The sequence below is a fragment of the Cydia amplana genome, chromosome 5 (genome assembly GCF_948474715.1).
Source record: "Cydia amplana chromosome 5, ilCydAmpl1.1, whole genome shotgun sequence".
NCBI classification, from domain to species: Eukaryota; Metazoa; Arthropoda; class Insecta; order Lepidoptera; family Tortricidae; genus Cydia; species Cydia amplana.
In genome coordinates this window covers 6196985-6212607 of record NC_086073.1, presented here as the reverse complement: position 1 = coordinate 6212607, position 15623 = coordinate 6196985, and the positions used below count along the sequence as shown (strand labels likewise).

General features: G+C 36.9%; 1 protein-coding gene and 1 non-coding gene across 2 annotated transcripts in view; both read right to left on the bottom strand.

Annotated features, from left to right (window-relative positions):
• LOC134648230 (mitoguardin) overlaps nucleotides 1-15276 on the bottom strand; it is a 79671-nt gene extending 64395 nt beyond the window's left edge. The window contains exons 1-3 of the mRNA XM_063502716.1: nucleotides 15073-15276; nucleotides 14390-14546; nucleotides 13694-13831 (exon numbers count right to left, since the gene is read on the bottom strand). Coding sequence (XP_063358786.1) covers nucleotides 13694-13831; nucleotides 14390-14546; nucleotides 15073-15165 — 388 coding nt within the window. The 5' untranslated portion in view covers nucleotides 15166-15276. The remainder of the gene's footprint in view (nucleotides 1-13693; nucleotides 13832-14389; nucleotides 14547-15072) is intronic.
• On the bottom strand, nucleotides 2976-3047 carry Trnap-ugg (transfer RNA proline (anticodon UGG)). Its single transcript has one exon. It is a non-coding gene; the product is annotated as a tRNA-Pro (tRNA).
• Nucleotides 15277-15623: the final 347 nt, after the last annotated feature.

Genomic DNA, 15623 nt, shown 5'->3' with positions numbered 1-15623 from the left:
CATAGATTATGGCGAATTGCTATTTAGCCCAATACATGTTGTGCCACTAATTATACTACACTAAACTACTAGTATTAAAAAAAAAAAAAAAAACAACGGGTTGCACTCCGGGAGTGCCGACAGAAGTGAAAACTCAATGACATCTTACGTCTTACGCTCTCGCGAGTTTAACATTTTTTCCCCATCACAAAAAGTGCACAGCGCCGCTAAAGAAGTTTTCACTTCAATAAATAAAAAACTTCAACATTTATTGATTTTTTTCGTATGTAGTTTTGTACAGAGTCGATTATAGTAAGTAAAGTACAATGTCTAAATTCTTCACCCGTTGGGCACCCAATTCATCATAAAAAAGTCACATCGTGCAGAGTTTAGATCCCAAGACCGTGCGTAAAATATGCAGTTTTAAGCAAATGCATTACTTCTCTTTCCTCTGAGATGTACCTAAACCAGTGCTGGATTAAGATATTTTGATGCCCTAAGCATTCCTAGACCATGGTGCCCCCTCTTCCTAGGGTCATCAAGATTACATTGAATTTTCTTGGTAAATTGAGTGACGTTCATTGCCGCATTACTGCTGAGAATGGACTTTTCAATCAGTCACAACATTTTATCACGAAAATTGACAGTGCAGCAGTAAATTTGCAACAGTAATCCTGCTGCAGTCGCTATTCGAATGTAAAGTTGGATTAACTTTTAAAATGTTACAAAAAAAACGCGAGCGTAGCGAGCGCGAAAATTTTTCATTACATAAAACGCAATGCGATCATATTCAATTGACAATTAATTGGACATTTTTACTTTTAGTCTCAAACAGGCGCGGATCCAGGATTTCATACAGAGAAGAGAAGAGATGGGATAGTTTTTTGTCAGCCTAGCTTCGGGCTCGATGTTTAAGGGTCGCAGCGAGGTTGTTTTCAGAGAAAGAAAGAAGAGCTTGGAGTTGATCAATGACGAAGTCTGGACGAGGCCGAAGGCCTAGCTCCGCATAAGGCTGGACGTCCGGAGCGTCCGATCGCGATGCGTTTCATAGTTACAACCACTGGTGAAGTGTGAGCAAGGCAGAATGCCCAGCTTCGAGAGAGGAAAGCTTGGATTTGGATCCAAGCCCAAGTGTAATTGAGGCAGAAGATCGACTTTGACGTGAGGTAGAAGGTCTCGCATAAGACCTGACCCCGAACTGCAAAAGAGTGGCTTGAAATCGAATCTTATGTAATCACGACTCTCCTACTGCTCGCTCTTTGGCTTCACTTGAAAGCGCAACTTGATTAGGATGCTTTTAGTTTTCGGCTTTCGCGGGGCCCCTTATAACACTTGGACAATTAGGTCGCAGGATCGCGGCTAAATATGCAGCAACTCGGGCTGGCAGACTAAATAATTTGGCGTGCAAGAGAGCAAAATTCGCTATAAAATCGGTAACCTATGTCGAAAAAATCGGCTAACCACAAGCCCGAATGCAAGATTTTTTGGCCTTGAGGATGAGCGTAAGGACAAATCAAAGGCCTACGTTGGAGATGTTCTTTTTTACGTGCCCTCACTTTTTTACTCTTAAGACCGTTCGTTACTAGATGGGTACTTGTACATGTACAAAAGTTTCATGTACATACTCAATTACATTACGACTGCAATGCTAAATGCAGCCTGCGCGTTTTTTGCCAACGTTTTTGGTGCCCCCCTAGACGTGGTGCCCTAAGCACGTGCTTCTTTTGCTTATTGGTTAATCCGGCACTGACCTAAACACAGCTGCAAAAGTGCGTACCTACCCGCCACTTATTATAATTAGCGATAATGTCTCAATTTTAGTTACATTTGTGGCTTTCCATCACAGAAGGGTCCTTATGCTTCAAGCGCAATAAGGTCCTTTTTTTCTCAAATTCCAACAGAAATTCTGATAGAAAAATTCTGATTGTACATTTGGTTTTTGCAAGTGAACATGATCACTTACTGGCCAATATAACGACGTTTCACGTCAATAAATGTTATATTTATATGTTATATTTATATTTAGCTACATTACCTAATTGATTTTTGCAAGTGATTTTGCAAGTGAAGTGATCTCTCAGACCAATTTAAAGACGTTTCACTTCAATAAATGTGAATAAAAATTGCAATATGTTTATCCCAATAGAGTGCGTAAAATGTGCAATGTTTAGCAAAGGCATCACGTCTCCGTGCCATCACAGCGTGCTGTGTCAGTGGGGCGGGACGTGCCGGGAACGCGCAATCCCGGGGGAACTAACGGGTGACGCCATTGTCTCTGGCCCTTTGAGATGCGTCACTGTTACAGTATATATGACGACACCCGCTATTACTGAATCGTTAACGCCGTTGTTTCCATATTTAGACATATGGAGTACCTAATACCTATGTAGGTACGTTATTAGACTTATTAGCGCTCTGAATCTACCTAGGTATTAACATGAAATTAGTATTTACAAAGAGAAGGCATAAGTATACGAGTAGATGTAATTGCCATAGTCAGATGACAATGAAAATGGAACTTATTATGCTTCATAAATCTTGTTATCGCAGGATAAGAGTAATAAACCTTTCTTTTCTATCGAGCGAGGTAAATAGGTCGCGATAAGACGATTACATAAAAAAGTTCCATAGAAAAATTTAAAAAAATCGAACATGTGATTATGGATTAGGGTGTACATCAGTTTCTTGTCGCCAGGGTCATGTCTACTTGTTCACACTTAAAAACCAATACCTAACACAAAGGTAATCCTCCATTTGGGTACACTGGCAGAAAAAGGTTAATATTAATATGAACAATGACAGGAGTATCACACAGCTTGATTATAGTTGCATTAGAATTTGGCTTTGCTAAAAGGATAAAATGAATTGCATATACTTATTGATTTATATTGGTAAGTTGAGCTTAGATCAGTGCAAAGTTAGATTGTATCTTTATGTGACGCGTGCGATAGGTATAATATGTTTTTTCAGAGCTATAGGCATATTATTCAAAAAGCGGGCTCGTCCGGGATTTGAACCCGGGACCTCTCGCACCCAAAGCGAGAATCATACCCCTAGACCAACGAGCCATACTATCAGCCAGCGAATACCGCCGTCCGGGCAGGCTCGACGCGACGTCATAACGAGCCTTCGGTGAAAGGCTCCGGCTCATAAAGCACATTTTCCACACTTTAACTTGGTAGATAAACGTAGTAAGTGTGTTTAATTTACTAATAGTTCTCACTTTTTTCTTCGGACGATCCACATAGGGCAATCTTATCGTCTAGGAGAAGTCATAAGAGTTCGTATGTACCTACAGTGAGCTGCGAAATTGCATGGAGAAATTATGAATGAATTCATTGATAAAGTCGCCATGCACTTTTACGGCTGATGGTACGACTGCTGCGTATGAGTAAACGTGAGGTGTGTAAGCATCAAAAGACCTTGAAAATGTATTTTCATTAACAAATTTTAACAGCCAGCAAGCTTTGACACGCCCGCTCTAAATACAAATTCACTCAAGATGTAAGTTAACACATTTAACCCCTCAGCTGTGTAGCAAAGTAAGTAGTTGACATCAGAATTTTACCTTTTTCCTTGTATTGCTTTTCATGTACTTTTAGGTTTGTAAACTTACTTAAATTTTGAACTTCAGGTCTGTACTGCCAGTTTACTAGGATTGTATACTTTTGTTGGCAAGGAAGAAAGCATGTAGGAGGTAGGTATTACAATATAGAAACGCCTGCTAAGTACTACTATAGGTACTAAAATATATAATTACGATAAAAACTACTTAAATTACACAATATATGTTAAGTATTAGTATAACTATTATTTATGAGAAAATTCCTGGGCTTTACAGTTGACTCGAATCTTGGCTGTTGACCAATTTTATGTAATAAGTTGAGTAGTGCTGTCTTTGCCATTAAAAAACTGCAGCCACTCATAACGAGAAAATCACTAAAAGCTGTATACTTTTCCCATTTCCACTCTTTAATATCCTATGGTACGTTGATATGGGGAAATTCTACCGATGCTAAGCGAGTCTTAATACTCCAAAAAAGAGCTATTCGATTACTGGCAGGAGTCCAAGGCGGACATCCGTGTAAAATAGTAGTTTATGCAACAGTGATATAATAAGGGTTCTTAAAATTCAAGGGTCGAAGTTACAAAACGAGACGTAGTCGAGTTTTGTAAAAAAAGACCCGAGAATTTTAAGAACCAATTATGAGCTGTTGCATACATTACTTTTTCTATGACAGCTGCAGCAAAAAAAAAAAAAAAAAAAAAAAAAAAAAAAAAAAAAAAAAAAAGTTATTATTTAAAAAAAATTGAGTTTTTATTAAAAAAAAAAGAGTTATTATTTAAAAAAAAAAAGAGTTATTATTGTAAATGAAAACATACCTCTTTCAATCAAGATGATCGGAACTTGTATCTTTAAAAAAAATAAAGCAGTTGTATTATACTCATAAGATGACTGCTAGCAGTCATCTTATGAGCCTATAGACAAAGCATTCAAATGACATTGCTTTAGATATCACTGTCAGTCATTTAATTGACACATTTAAGTGCTGGAGTAGAAAAACCTTTTTAAACAACATCGAATCATGCCGTACTACTCCTTATACATATTTCAAATATTGATGTTTGTGAGAAACAATTTAACCATGTTTAAAGTTTAAACGCGTCGAGGTTGCGGGCAAACAGCTCCGATCCACGGGGAGACTACGCACAGTGCCGCGTCGCATGGCACTTTCAGTCAAGAATCCGAGGGTGATAGGGCCAACGTATTATGAGCGTCTACCCACAAAACTGCAAACCGAACGATCTGACGAAACATTTGAACGCCAATTGAGACTCTTTTTATTGGATAATCCATTATATTCTGTAAATGAATATATGGAAATAACATGTAATAATCCAAATTGAATGTAATCCACTTCTCTATTGACCTGTTTTTCATTTTATTTCATTTTAATTTGACGATCATTATGAGATATCCGTGCTTAGCTTAGCCATATTGACATTGTTAATAATTTAGTTAATTAATCGATTGCTTATAATGGTTTTTAAATTGTGTATTGCTTGACATTTGTATAAATCAATTGTAATCAATTGTTTTTCCTACTTGACGATCATAATATAAATTCGTATAGATTAGTGTAAAATAATTTATATTGTAATTTCATATTTATATGAAATAAATAAATCTATATTATATAGTCCTGGGGTTTAAATTTTTTATATCCGGCTCCCTTTATGCAAATTGTATATTTTCATTAAATCTCCCGCCCTTTTCAGTAAGATATATCGCGTTCCCAATTACCATTGAAACGTCCTCTGTATAATAATAGGCTGCAAATGCTGCAAACTCGAAGCGCAGCCATTTCATCTTAAGTGGTATAACTTCATCCCAAAACTACGAAGGTGCCATCATATTAGTTACAATGTGTTTGTACCCGTCCCCCAATGCAGTTTAAATTATAACTGGCTGTCTACTTAATTAGTTTCACATAATTTGGTGTTGACACTAATTAACTAACGACCCGCGCCCGGCTTTAGAACATGTAACGTATGATGCTATATGTAGGGAACGAAATACCAATGGTAAAGTACCTACTTGTGTAGTGTAATGTAATAGCCTGCAACAAAATTATTCGGACACATATTTCACGGATCGCTATCAAGGCATATCTACAATGTATAAATATTATATCCCAAATCCCAAATAAAGAAATCACGATATTAGAACGCTAGAATAGAAGTTTAATAGTAGTTTAGCACCTATCCTTTGATACCTATCAGGGTATTATTTAATAAGAAAGTCGATATTAAGTAAGCGCAGAAGTTGATGACCTAGACTTCAGTAATAATCATCTCCCACAACGGGTTAAGGTAAGACAATGAAGCACTGACATCAGAAAACGTGTAATATTACGATACCTTGAAGTTAAGTCAATTGCTAATGTGGGAAGCGGCTCTATAAATAATTCCAGTTCTGAGGTCTAGGTCTAATGCTATATTGATAGCTCTATGGAGTTACGATTGGGGTCTGATGCTGCACGCATGTGCAATGTCACGTGGGCGATGTGGGGAGAAATGGGACGAGCGTTATATAACTGGAACTGTATAGTGTGTAATATACTCATTTTGCAGAGGTTGTCAGTTGGATATTCTAAATGTATTTAATAAATAAAACCGGGTAACTAAATATTTTGACGGATATGTTCAAATCTACAAATATTATTAATTTTACACAAAGACCATGGCAGGATAAGCTTCTCGGCCTGATTTTTTCTGATTATGCCACGTAGGGTACGTAGATATAGGTAGAGAAATAGTAGGCATAATTACAATGCGCTTATGAACGTCAAATAAAGTTACATATATTTCAAACGCAAACTCCATTCTTCGCGTGTACAAACAACTTTTCTTTATAGGCTAATTGACCGTTATCTAAATAAATCTTATTATCTGAACAATTTCAGTTTTTTTCATTTGAATTCACATAAATTCCTACCTACATTATCTGAAAGGAAAATTCCTGTTGACAGTACAAATGATCCTGCTATAAATATTGTGTTATGTCAAAGGTTACATCACCGGCAGTCACAGTCGCGTGGGCGCAAGGTGACTCCCAATCAAGATATATCAACACGACACGTTTATCGCGAGATTTGACACATTCCTAATGTTGTCGTAGTAGGTGTTGTCGTTTAGTAAACTAGGTGCAATTGGGGAATTGGTATCAATATACTTAAAGGTTATATACCCTTGGCCGTCAATCCGACTTTATGAGTGATCCTATAAGGGTTCCGGTTTTTCTTTCGAGGTACGGAACCCTAAAAAACCGGCCAAGTGCGAGTCGGACTCGCGTTCCAAGGGTTCCGTACATTAAGTCCGACTCACGCTTGACTGCACATTTCTAATAGGTTTTCCTGTCAGCTATAGGTAAAGAACTATTTTGTGTATTTTTTTCAAAATTTTAGACCCAGTAGTTTCGGAGATAAGGGAGGGGGTAAACTATTTATCCTAAAATTATAAAAAAATATATTTGGTATTCTTACAATGAGCTCTTTCATTTGATGTATGTAACACGATATAGATTAAAAAACTTTATTTTTTATTTTTTTCATTTACCCGCCAAAAATGGCCTCCATATTTAAAATTCATTTATTTACGTTATACGTCCATCTTTGGGTCACAAACTTACATATGTGTGCCAAATTTCAACTTAATTAGTCCAGTAGTTTCGGAGAAAATAGGCTGTGACAGACGGACGGACAGACACACGAGTGATCCGATTAGGGTTCCGTTTTTCCCTTTCGAGGTCCGGAACCCTAAAAAACCGGCCAAGTGCGAGTCGGACTCGCGCACGGAGGGTTCCGCACCATCAACAAAAAATAGAGCAAAAAAATCGTGTTTGTTGTATGGGAGCTCCCCTTAAATATTTATTTTATTTTATTTTTAGTATTTGTTGTTATAGCGGCAACAGAGATACATCATTTGTGAAAATTTCAACTGTCTAGCTATCGCGGTTCATGAGATACAGCCTGGACAGACGGACGGACGGCCGGACAGCGAAGTCTTAGTAATAGGGTCCCGTTTTTTACCCTTTGGGTACGGAACCCTAAAAACTGCATTTAACTAATGAAAATATCTTAATTAAATCAATCTGAATTAAATACTATGTCATGTTCTAGCTCAGTTTTAAATTCGGCCAAAAAAATAAAATGATTAAAATTTGTGCCATCTTGTACAAAACTGTCTGACCTTTTAGGTAAGTAGCTTAAGAGCCCGTTAACGATTTTAGAGCCAAAATGTAAAATTGATGGATTTAGTCGTTGAAATTGTGCACCTTTTGTTACGTAATATCTAAATAACAAGTATTGGTTTCTATTAGCACGTCTTCTCATCTTGCCTTTTAATAATGAGATCCCGAGCGTGCGTCACCGGCAATATATGACGAGAAGGGGCAGTTTTTAAAAATTTTTCAAAAAATTATAGTGGTAAATTATACAAAATGATGTATAAAAACAGTTTCAGGAACTGTTGTAGAATGTTTAAGTATCAAAATTACGTTGAAATTAAGTCGATTTTTACGAAAAATTGTCACTTGTTTTGAAGTAATTTCCGGTGAAAATTTATTTCGTCTAACTTTCATTTACTCTTGTTCAATATCATATAACAAAAATGTAGTCTATTAAAGGTGGAGTACAGGATATGTGTAGGTAATACAAAATTACTATTTTTAGCAGTCCAAACTTTACGAAATTTACAAATAAGATCGACAAAATCAGTGCTTTACGCGCGTTTATCTAAACGTCCATCAGAAAAAAAAATCATTAGGTACTAATTTTGTGTTAGTGAGTCTGTTTTAAAAAAAATGGTCTGTAAAACTGCAAGATAAGAAGACGTGCTAATAGATACCAGTACTTGTTATTTCTATTACGTAACAAAAGGTGTACAATTTCATCGACTAAATCTTATCAATTTTACATTTTTGCGACTAAAATCGATACCGGCCTCTTAAGAGCCAACAGGAGTGGTCATTTCTCCATACAAACGTACTCGACTGTTTCCTCCGTGGGTTTTGAAGCTAGAGCAATGATTTTTTTAACACAGATTAATATTGTCAATATCTGTGTCGGACCGTTTTGCTTTTTTTGATATTTTTGTTTTTTAAGGCGCTAGAGCCCTTCAAAAATGGCCAAAATGGCCTAATTGACTATGCCGCAATGAGAGGCGCGCTATTCAAAACTTATATCAATTAGCCAAAAAAGCAAAACGGTCCGACACAGATAATGTCATAATCATTTAGATTTCCAAATTTGGTTACGATTCGTTAAGTTTTGGAGGAGGAAACAGTAGAGTACGAAACCTCGATTTTTGAGATTTTTACGCAGGATTTTTCGCCTTGTCCTTATCGCACTAGTTTTAGGAGCCGCTTCCGTTAGCGAGACGGGTATATTTACCTAAAATATTTAAATCTCAGCTCCTGTTGGCTCTTAATAGTAACGCTTCCGTGTGTGTAGTGTAGATATAGATTGATATATTGTCACCATCTGTTCAGATGAAAACAACATAAGTAGCTAGTCAAGTAGATTAATGTATCGAGTTTTAAGCAGGTATAAGCTCAATAAGGAAGGAACGACTATCGACATGGTACTACGCAACTACGTAAAACAATCAAGAACTATACTATAATATCTCAAAAATAGTATATGTATAAGTACATACACTGATGGAAAACTACCTATTTAAACAGGCACCGTGTAATGATGCCACCTACTTATGTACTTACTTGAAAAATGTAACATACTTAGGTATGTATAACTCTAAGTTCCATCATCATGATTAATATCTGGGTGACCGAGCTTCGCTCGGAAAACATATAAAAACTCGAAAATGCGCGTTTTTCCAGAGATAAGACCTAGCTAGATCGATTTTTCGCCCCCGAAAACCCCCATATAGCAAATTTAATCGAAATCGTTAGAGCCGTTTCCGAAATCCCCGAAATATATATATACTTATATATAAATAAATATATAACAATAATAACAATAACAATATTTTTATTCACAATTGAAGTTTAGCAGGAAGGTTACATTGAACCCCGCACTAGGCATGGCCTGTATCGCGGGGGTCATGATCATCACGAGTTACCAGAAACAAGATAACCAAACTAAATAAACAAGAATTGCTCGTTTAAAGGTATTAGATATTATGTACAGTTAGCAAAACTATTACCTATACATATTTGTATGCACATGTACCTACATAAGCTAATCTTTACGTCCTGTTAGCAGTTTTTGTACATAAAAACTATTAAGTAGGTACAAATGCTACGATCGTAAATTTAACCACAAAGTATCAAGGGCGTGTCAGTGGCGGAGTTTGAACATATCCGGAGAGCATACCGGAATTAAATAGGTTTCGTACGTATTTTTATTCAAACTTGCTAAATTATTTTCATGTACATAGGTACGACGTAGGTAGTCAAAGACGGCGGGCGTCCATCGGAAGCTTCGCCACAGATAGGCGTAAACTAGTATTTTTGAAAAGTTGAATAATTATCATATTTGCGGGACCGACGCAATAGTTCAGCGGAAAACTGCAATAGCACCAATTCAAGTCCGAGAGGACGGTCTAACGCAACACTTCCTTGGACAAATTGAGACATTATCCAATAAAGTTTAAAGTGCAATTTTCTTTAGCTATCATACCGGTAGAAGGTAGGTATGATTTTTAAGATGACCCAAACACATCTTAAGCGCTCTAGAATCTGTATCTAAATAGCAAAAATAAAGTTGTGCAGAAGAAATCAATATAATTTGCCAAGTGTGAAAGTACGTATTGAATATCTATCTCTTTCCTATATGATATGAACTGTAGACGGCAGCACTATGCTAAATAGAGCCAGCGTATAGTGTACAGGGCAGCACCTGCTTAGATAGATAGATCATGATAAAAATATTTAAAAAAATTATAGTTCGCCCGTTGCTTATTCTATAAGTACTAGAGTCTATGCGAAAAGAGAAGATCCGAGTCTTGGAATGTATGGGGCCCAATACATTCCACGACTTTTCTCTTTTCGAACAGACTCTATAGATTATATCTTATACCTTTAAACGAGCAATTCTTGTAATTATGAATACAAGCGTGAATTGTTTCAGCTTTCGATTCAGGTCACGAGATGGGAGCTCCAACATGCACGGTTTCTAATCTATTTTTAACCGCCTTCAAAAAAAAAGCAGGTTCTCAGTTTGACCCGTATGTATGTATGTATGTATGTATGTATGTATGTATGTATGTATATTTGTTCGCGATTATCTCGCGTTTGGCTGAACCGATTTTGATGCGGTTTTCATAAAAGTGTTTCTTACATTCTGGAGAAGGTTTTAGTATACATAGATCTGAGCTGATGCTGAACCCTGGCTGTAGCTAGTGGAACTCAGGTTTGGTGCAACATAGGCTCACGCTGTTTTGGTCATCCGACACGCCTTGATAAGCACTTGGGAGAGCAGTACCCAAGATAGAGCTGATGCTGAACCCTGGATGTACCTAGTGGAACTCGAGATGTACCTAGTGGAACTCAGGTTTGGTGCAACATAGGCCCACGCTGTTTTGGTCATCCGTCTCATCTTGATGAGCACTTGGGAGAGCAGTGCCCAAGATAGAGCTGATACTGAACCCTGGCTGTACCTAGTGGAACTCAGGTTTGGTGCAACATAGGCCACCGCTATTTTGGCCATCCGTCACATCTTGATGAGCACTTGGGAGAGCAGTACCCAAGATAGAGCTGATGCACCAAACCACCCTGGCTGGCAGGGTTCACCCTGGCTGTACCTAGTGGAACTCAAGTTTGGTGCAACATAGGCCCACGCTATTTTGCTCATCCGTCACCTCTTGATGAGCACTTGGGAGAGCAGTACCCAAGATAGAGCTGATGCTGAACCCTGGCTGTACCTAGTGGAACTCAGGTTTGGTGCAACATAGGCCCACGCTATTTTAGTCATCTATCACATCATGATCAGCACTTGGGAGAGCAGTACCCAAGATAGAGCTGATGCTGAACCCTGGCTGTACCTAGTGGAACTCAGGTTTGGTGCAACATAGGCCCACGCTATTTTGGTCATCCGTCACATCTTGATGAGCACTTGGGAGAGCAGTACCCAAGATAGAGCTGATGCTGAACCCTTGCTGTACCTAGTGGAACTCAGGTTTGGTGCAACATAGGCCCACGCTATTTTGGTAATCTGTCACATCTTGATGAGCACTTGGGAGAGCAGTACCCAAGATAGAGCTCATGCTGAACCCTTGCTGTACCTAGTGGAACTTAGGTTTGGTGCAACATAGGCACACTTTGTTTTGGTTAACCGACTTGTCGTCGTGTGCCTATGTTGCGGAGTTCCACTAGGTGGGTCGATGAACTTTTTTCTAACTGCCTTTAAAAAAAGGACGTTCTCAGTTTGACCCGTATGTATGTACGTATGTATGTGTGTATGTTTCTTCGTGATTATCTCGCGTTTGGCTGAACCGATTTTGATGCGGTTTTCAGAAAAGTGTTTGTTACATTCTGGAGAAGGTTTTAGTGTACAGTTCATGGATGGTTTGAAAAACCAATTGGACCCGGTAGGTGGCCATGCTATCGGTATACCTACCAACAAATTTATGTTGCTAAAACCGATTTAGATAAAATAGTGGGAGTGGGAGTCGGACTCGGACTGGGACTGGGAATGGGAGTGGAAGTGGGAGCAATATACATACAAATCGTTTAGCACCAAAACGTCATATTATGTTGTGTCGCGATTATCATCGAGTTAGGCCATCACCAACATTAGTAGACTAAATGGAGAGCCTAACAAACTAGTATTTTAGCCCAAAACCTAAAATAAATAAAGTATCTACCTATCACTAAAAAGTAAAAAATAAAATAAAATAAATAAAAAATAATTAAAAAATTAAAAATAAAACCAAAATAAAATAACTTAATATAATATCTTTTTTAAAAAAGGGACACGCCTTCAAAAAACCAACCCACTGAAAAGTACAAAATAATTTTTATATGGCACCCCTTTACGTGTCCAGTCCCTATCCCAAGGCGTAAAGCAATTTTTTGCCAAAAAGTAATTAATACGTAATAATAAGAAAATTAATAATCATCCGGGTAATTACTTAGTTTTTGAAGGCGGTGCCAAACCAACAAAAACAGTCTTTATTACCAATCAGAAAAACAATACGAGTACGTAGTACCTACAAGAACTAAATTAATGGGTAAACTAAGTATGTCTTTATAATGCAAGTAAGTACAGCGTTCTTCGTTGTCTAAAATATCGGTTCTCAAAAATTTTGGTTTGGCACCGACTTCAAAAACTAAGTAATTATCCGGATGATTATTAATTTTCTTATTATTACGTATTAATTACTTTTTTGGCAAAAAATTGCTTTACGCCTTGGGATAGGGACTGGACACGTAAAGGGGTGCCATATAAAAATTATTTTGTACTTTTCAGTGGGTTGGTTTTTTGAAGGCGTTTCCCTTTTTTTTAAAAAGATATTATATTAAGTTATTTTATTTTGGTTTTATTTTTAATTCAAACTTGTACATATAATGAAATTTGAAGTAAGCGTCATCTGTTCATATATTTAAATACTAATGAATGACATTGCGCTCCAATTCTGAACTACGTTTAGCTACTCACCAAGAGATGGCGCTGTAATTTATTTAATATAACCCCACTTCCAAAATTATTTACTTTTTGCACTGAATTCACACAAAAGATAACGTAGGTGCATGATAGCGCTTTTTATATTGGACAAAGATAAAACATTCGGTTCTCTTACACCATACAAGATGTTTTATCTTTCCTTTGCCATATCATGTGATGTGATAAATGCAACCATAACATTCCTTCGACAATCAATTATCAGAATATTCTGCATTGGATACTAATTTTAACACTTATGCAAAAATTCTGAATTACTTCTATTACAGAGTACTTATTATAATAGCTAAGTAATTGAAGAAAATGTGTATACATTCTGTATTGCAAGCCATAATTTCTAAATACTGTATACATTTACTGACACTAATTTAGCTACTCATTAAGAGATGGCGTTAAAAACTGTCAATTTATCCAACTATGAGTAGCGTATTCCAAGGTTAGCACTTAGCACATTTGTAATTTCACATTATTCTCCCAAAATTGGTTATAAAATACAAGTGACTTACCCATAACACCAAGCTGCTGTGGTGAAAGTGGGGCAGCATCTCCACCTCCTGATCCAATAGAACCTGAAGCTAGCGACAGCCGCTCACTGAAGCCCAGGGGACTGCTACGGCCTCCACTACTTGCGACTGATCCCATTCCTACACATATACACATATGTATTTAAAATTATACTGAAATGTACTAAGAATGAAGATGGTGTGGATGAGACCGCCTGTAGTTTACCTATGCTTGTGTTCCTGTTTTCTTTTGTATTGTTTTCTTTTATTAAGGTGTGCAAAAAGAGCATTTGTATTTTCTATTTGCATGTAACCATCCAGAATGAATGAGGAATAGTGCCTAGAGTCAGACGACACTAAGTTTTAATGCCAAGTGTTGTGTCAAGTAAGGAGCTTATAGGGATGCAATCTTACTGCCAAGTTTGTGCAAAGTTAGTGAGGACAGAGTTTTACTCTATTCCCATCAACTTTGATATATATTTATGACATATATAAGAATCCAAATTGCTTGAGCTTGTCGGGCTTTCCCACAGCTGAGTGGGTATGAATATTTACCAATATTCAACTTGTATTTTTTAACTTTATGGTGCACAATAAAGTATGTTTACTTTACTTACTAACAAATTAAGTAAGAACAATCGGAATGATTGGAATTTCAATGTAATTTTTTATAGCAAATGTTTAATAGTGAGTAGTTACCTCCGCTAGGACTCCTCATCCGAGAGATTCTCTTGTTTATTGCCCTCTGTATCCGAGGGTTCAGTATGGGCTTGGCTCTCCTTCTTGCTAAGTATCGAGACAATATCCCAACTACTACAGCACTTGTGCCCACTACTCCTAGGCTCCATAATACAACCTGAAATCATTAATGATCTCATGTAGCAATGCTACTACAACTATTTGATATTTTTCTCATGAATTAATTGTTTTATTCAGTCTTATTTATTAGTAGTAATGGTAAAATATATCAATTAATTGGATATTAAAGTGGAGTGGATCAGTGGAGTAATGCCAATATATAAATAAGTTAAATAATAACTATTTTTACAGTCAAAGGTTATAACCATTAAAAAAAACATTGCTTATAAATAATTGATGTTGATAAATGAGACGGGAAAGTCAATTCTCTTCTTCTATTATACCCAATGTAGAATTTAGCATTTAACCACTTTTATACTAGAAAAGTTCAACTCCATTGATAAAATACAACCAAAATAATACTGGCAATAGTTTTTAATGAGTATTCCTAAACATAGCTCGGACACTAGTAATTTTTAAGGAATTTGTTGAAAGACCAGTTTAATGGTCTTGACCTACATAATGTTTATCAACAATGATAGCAAACTGAATGGAACATCATCTTTAGAATCAGTGCAACAAACCTTTTGAGATGTAGTTAACTGCAACTCACTAAACGATAATGCCTTTTGGCAATGCTTCAGCTTATCAAGTAACGCACTAGCTTGAAGTTGCATTGCTTATTTTCAATAATAACAAATTTTAAGTCCAATAATTGCGGCCAAACTGTGGTCGTAATAGGTTATCTGTCAAGTACTGTCTGTCACACCCAAAACAGTTTATTTACTTTAAGCACTACGTTACTACGTATTACAATGTTATTATTAATATTTCTGAATATAACCATGTGACATATTAACATTTATTCATCATTGAACACATTATAATTATTCTACTCATGTGCTACGAGCTACGAGACACTTGAAATTCCCGGTTTTAGAAGCTAAAATGTGTACAGATAATACATACTATACGCAGTTGTACCATAGAGGTACAATAATATAGAGATGACATGAGGGGGGGGGGGGGGGAGTAGCCGGCCAGAGGGCCTCCCGCGAACCACGTTCGACGTGTTACCTCCCTGTCACACTTACGCACGAATTTACAAGTGCGACAGAGAGGCAACACGTGGAAC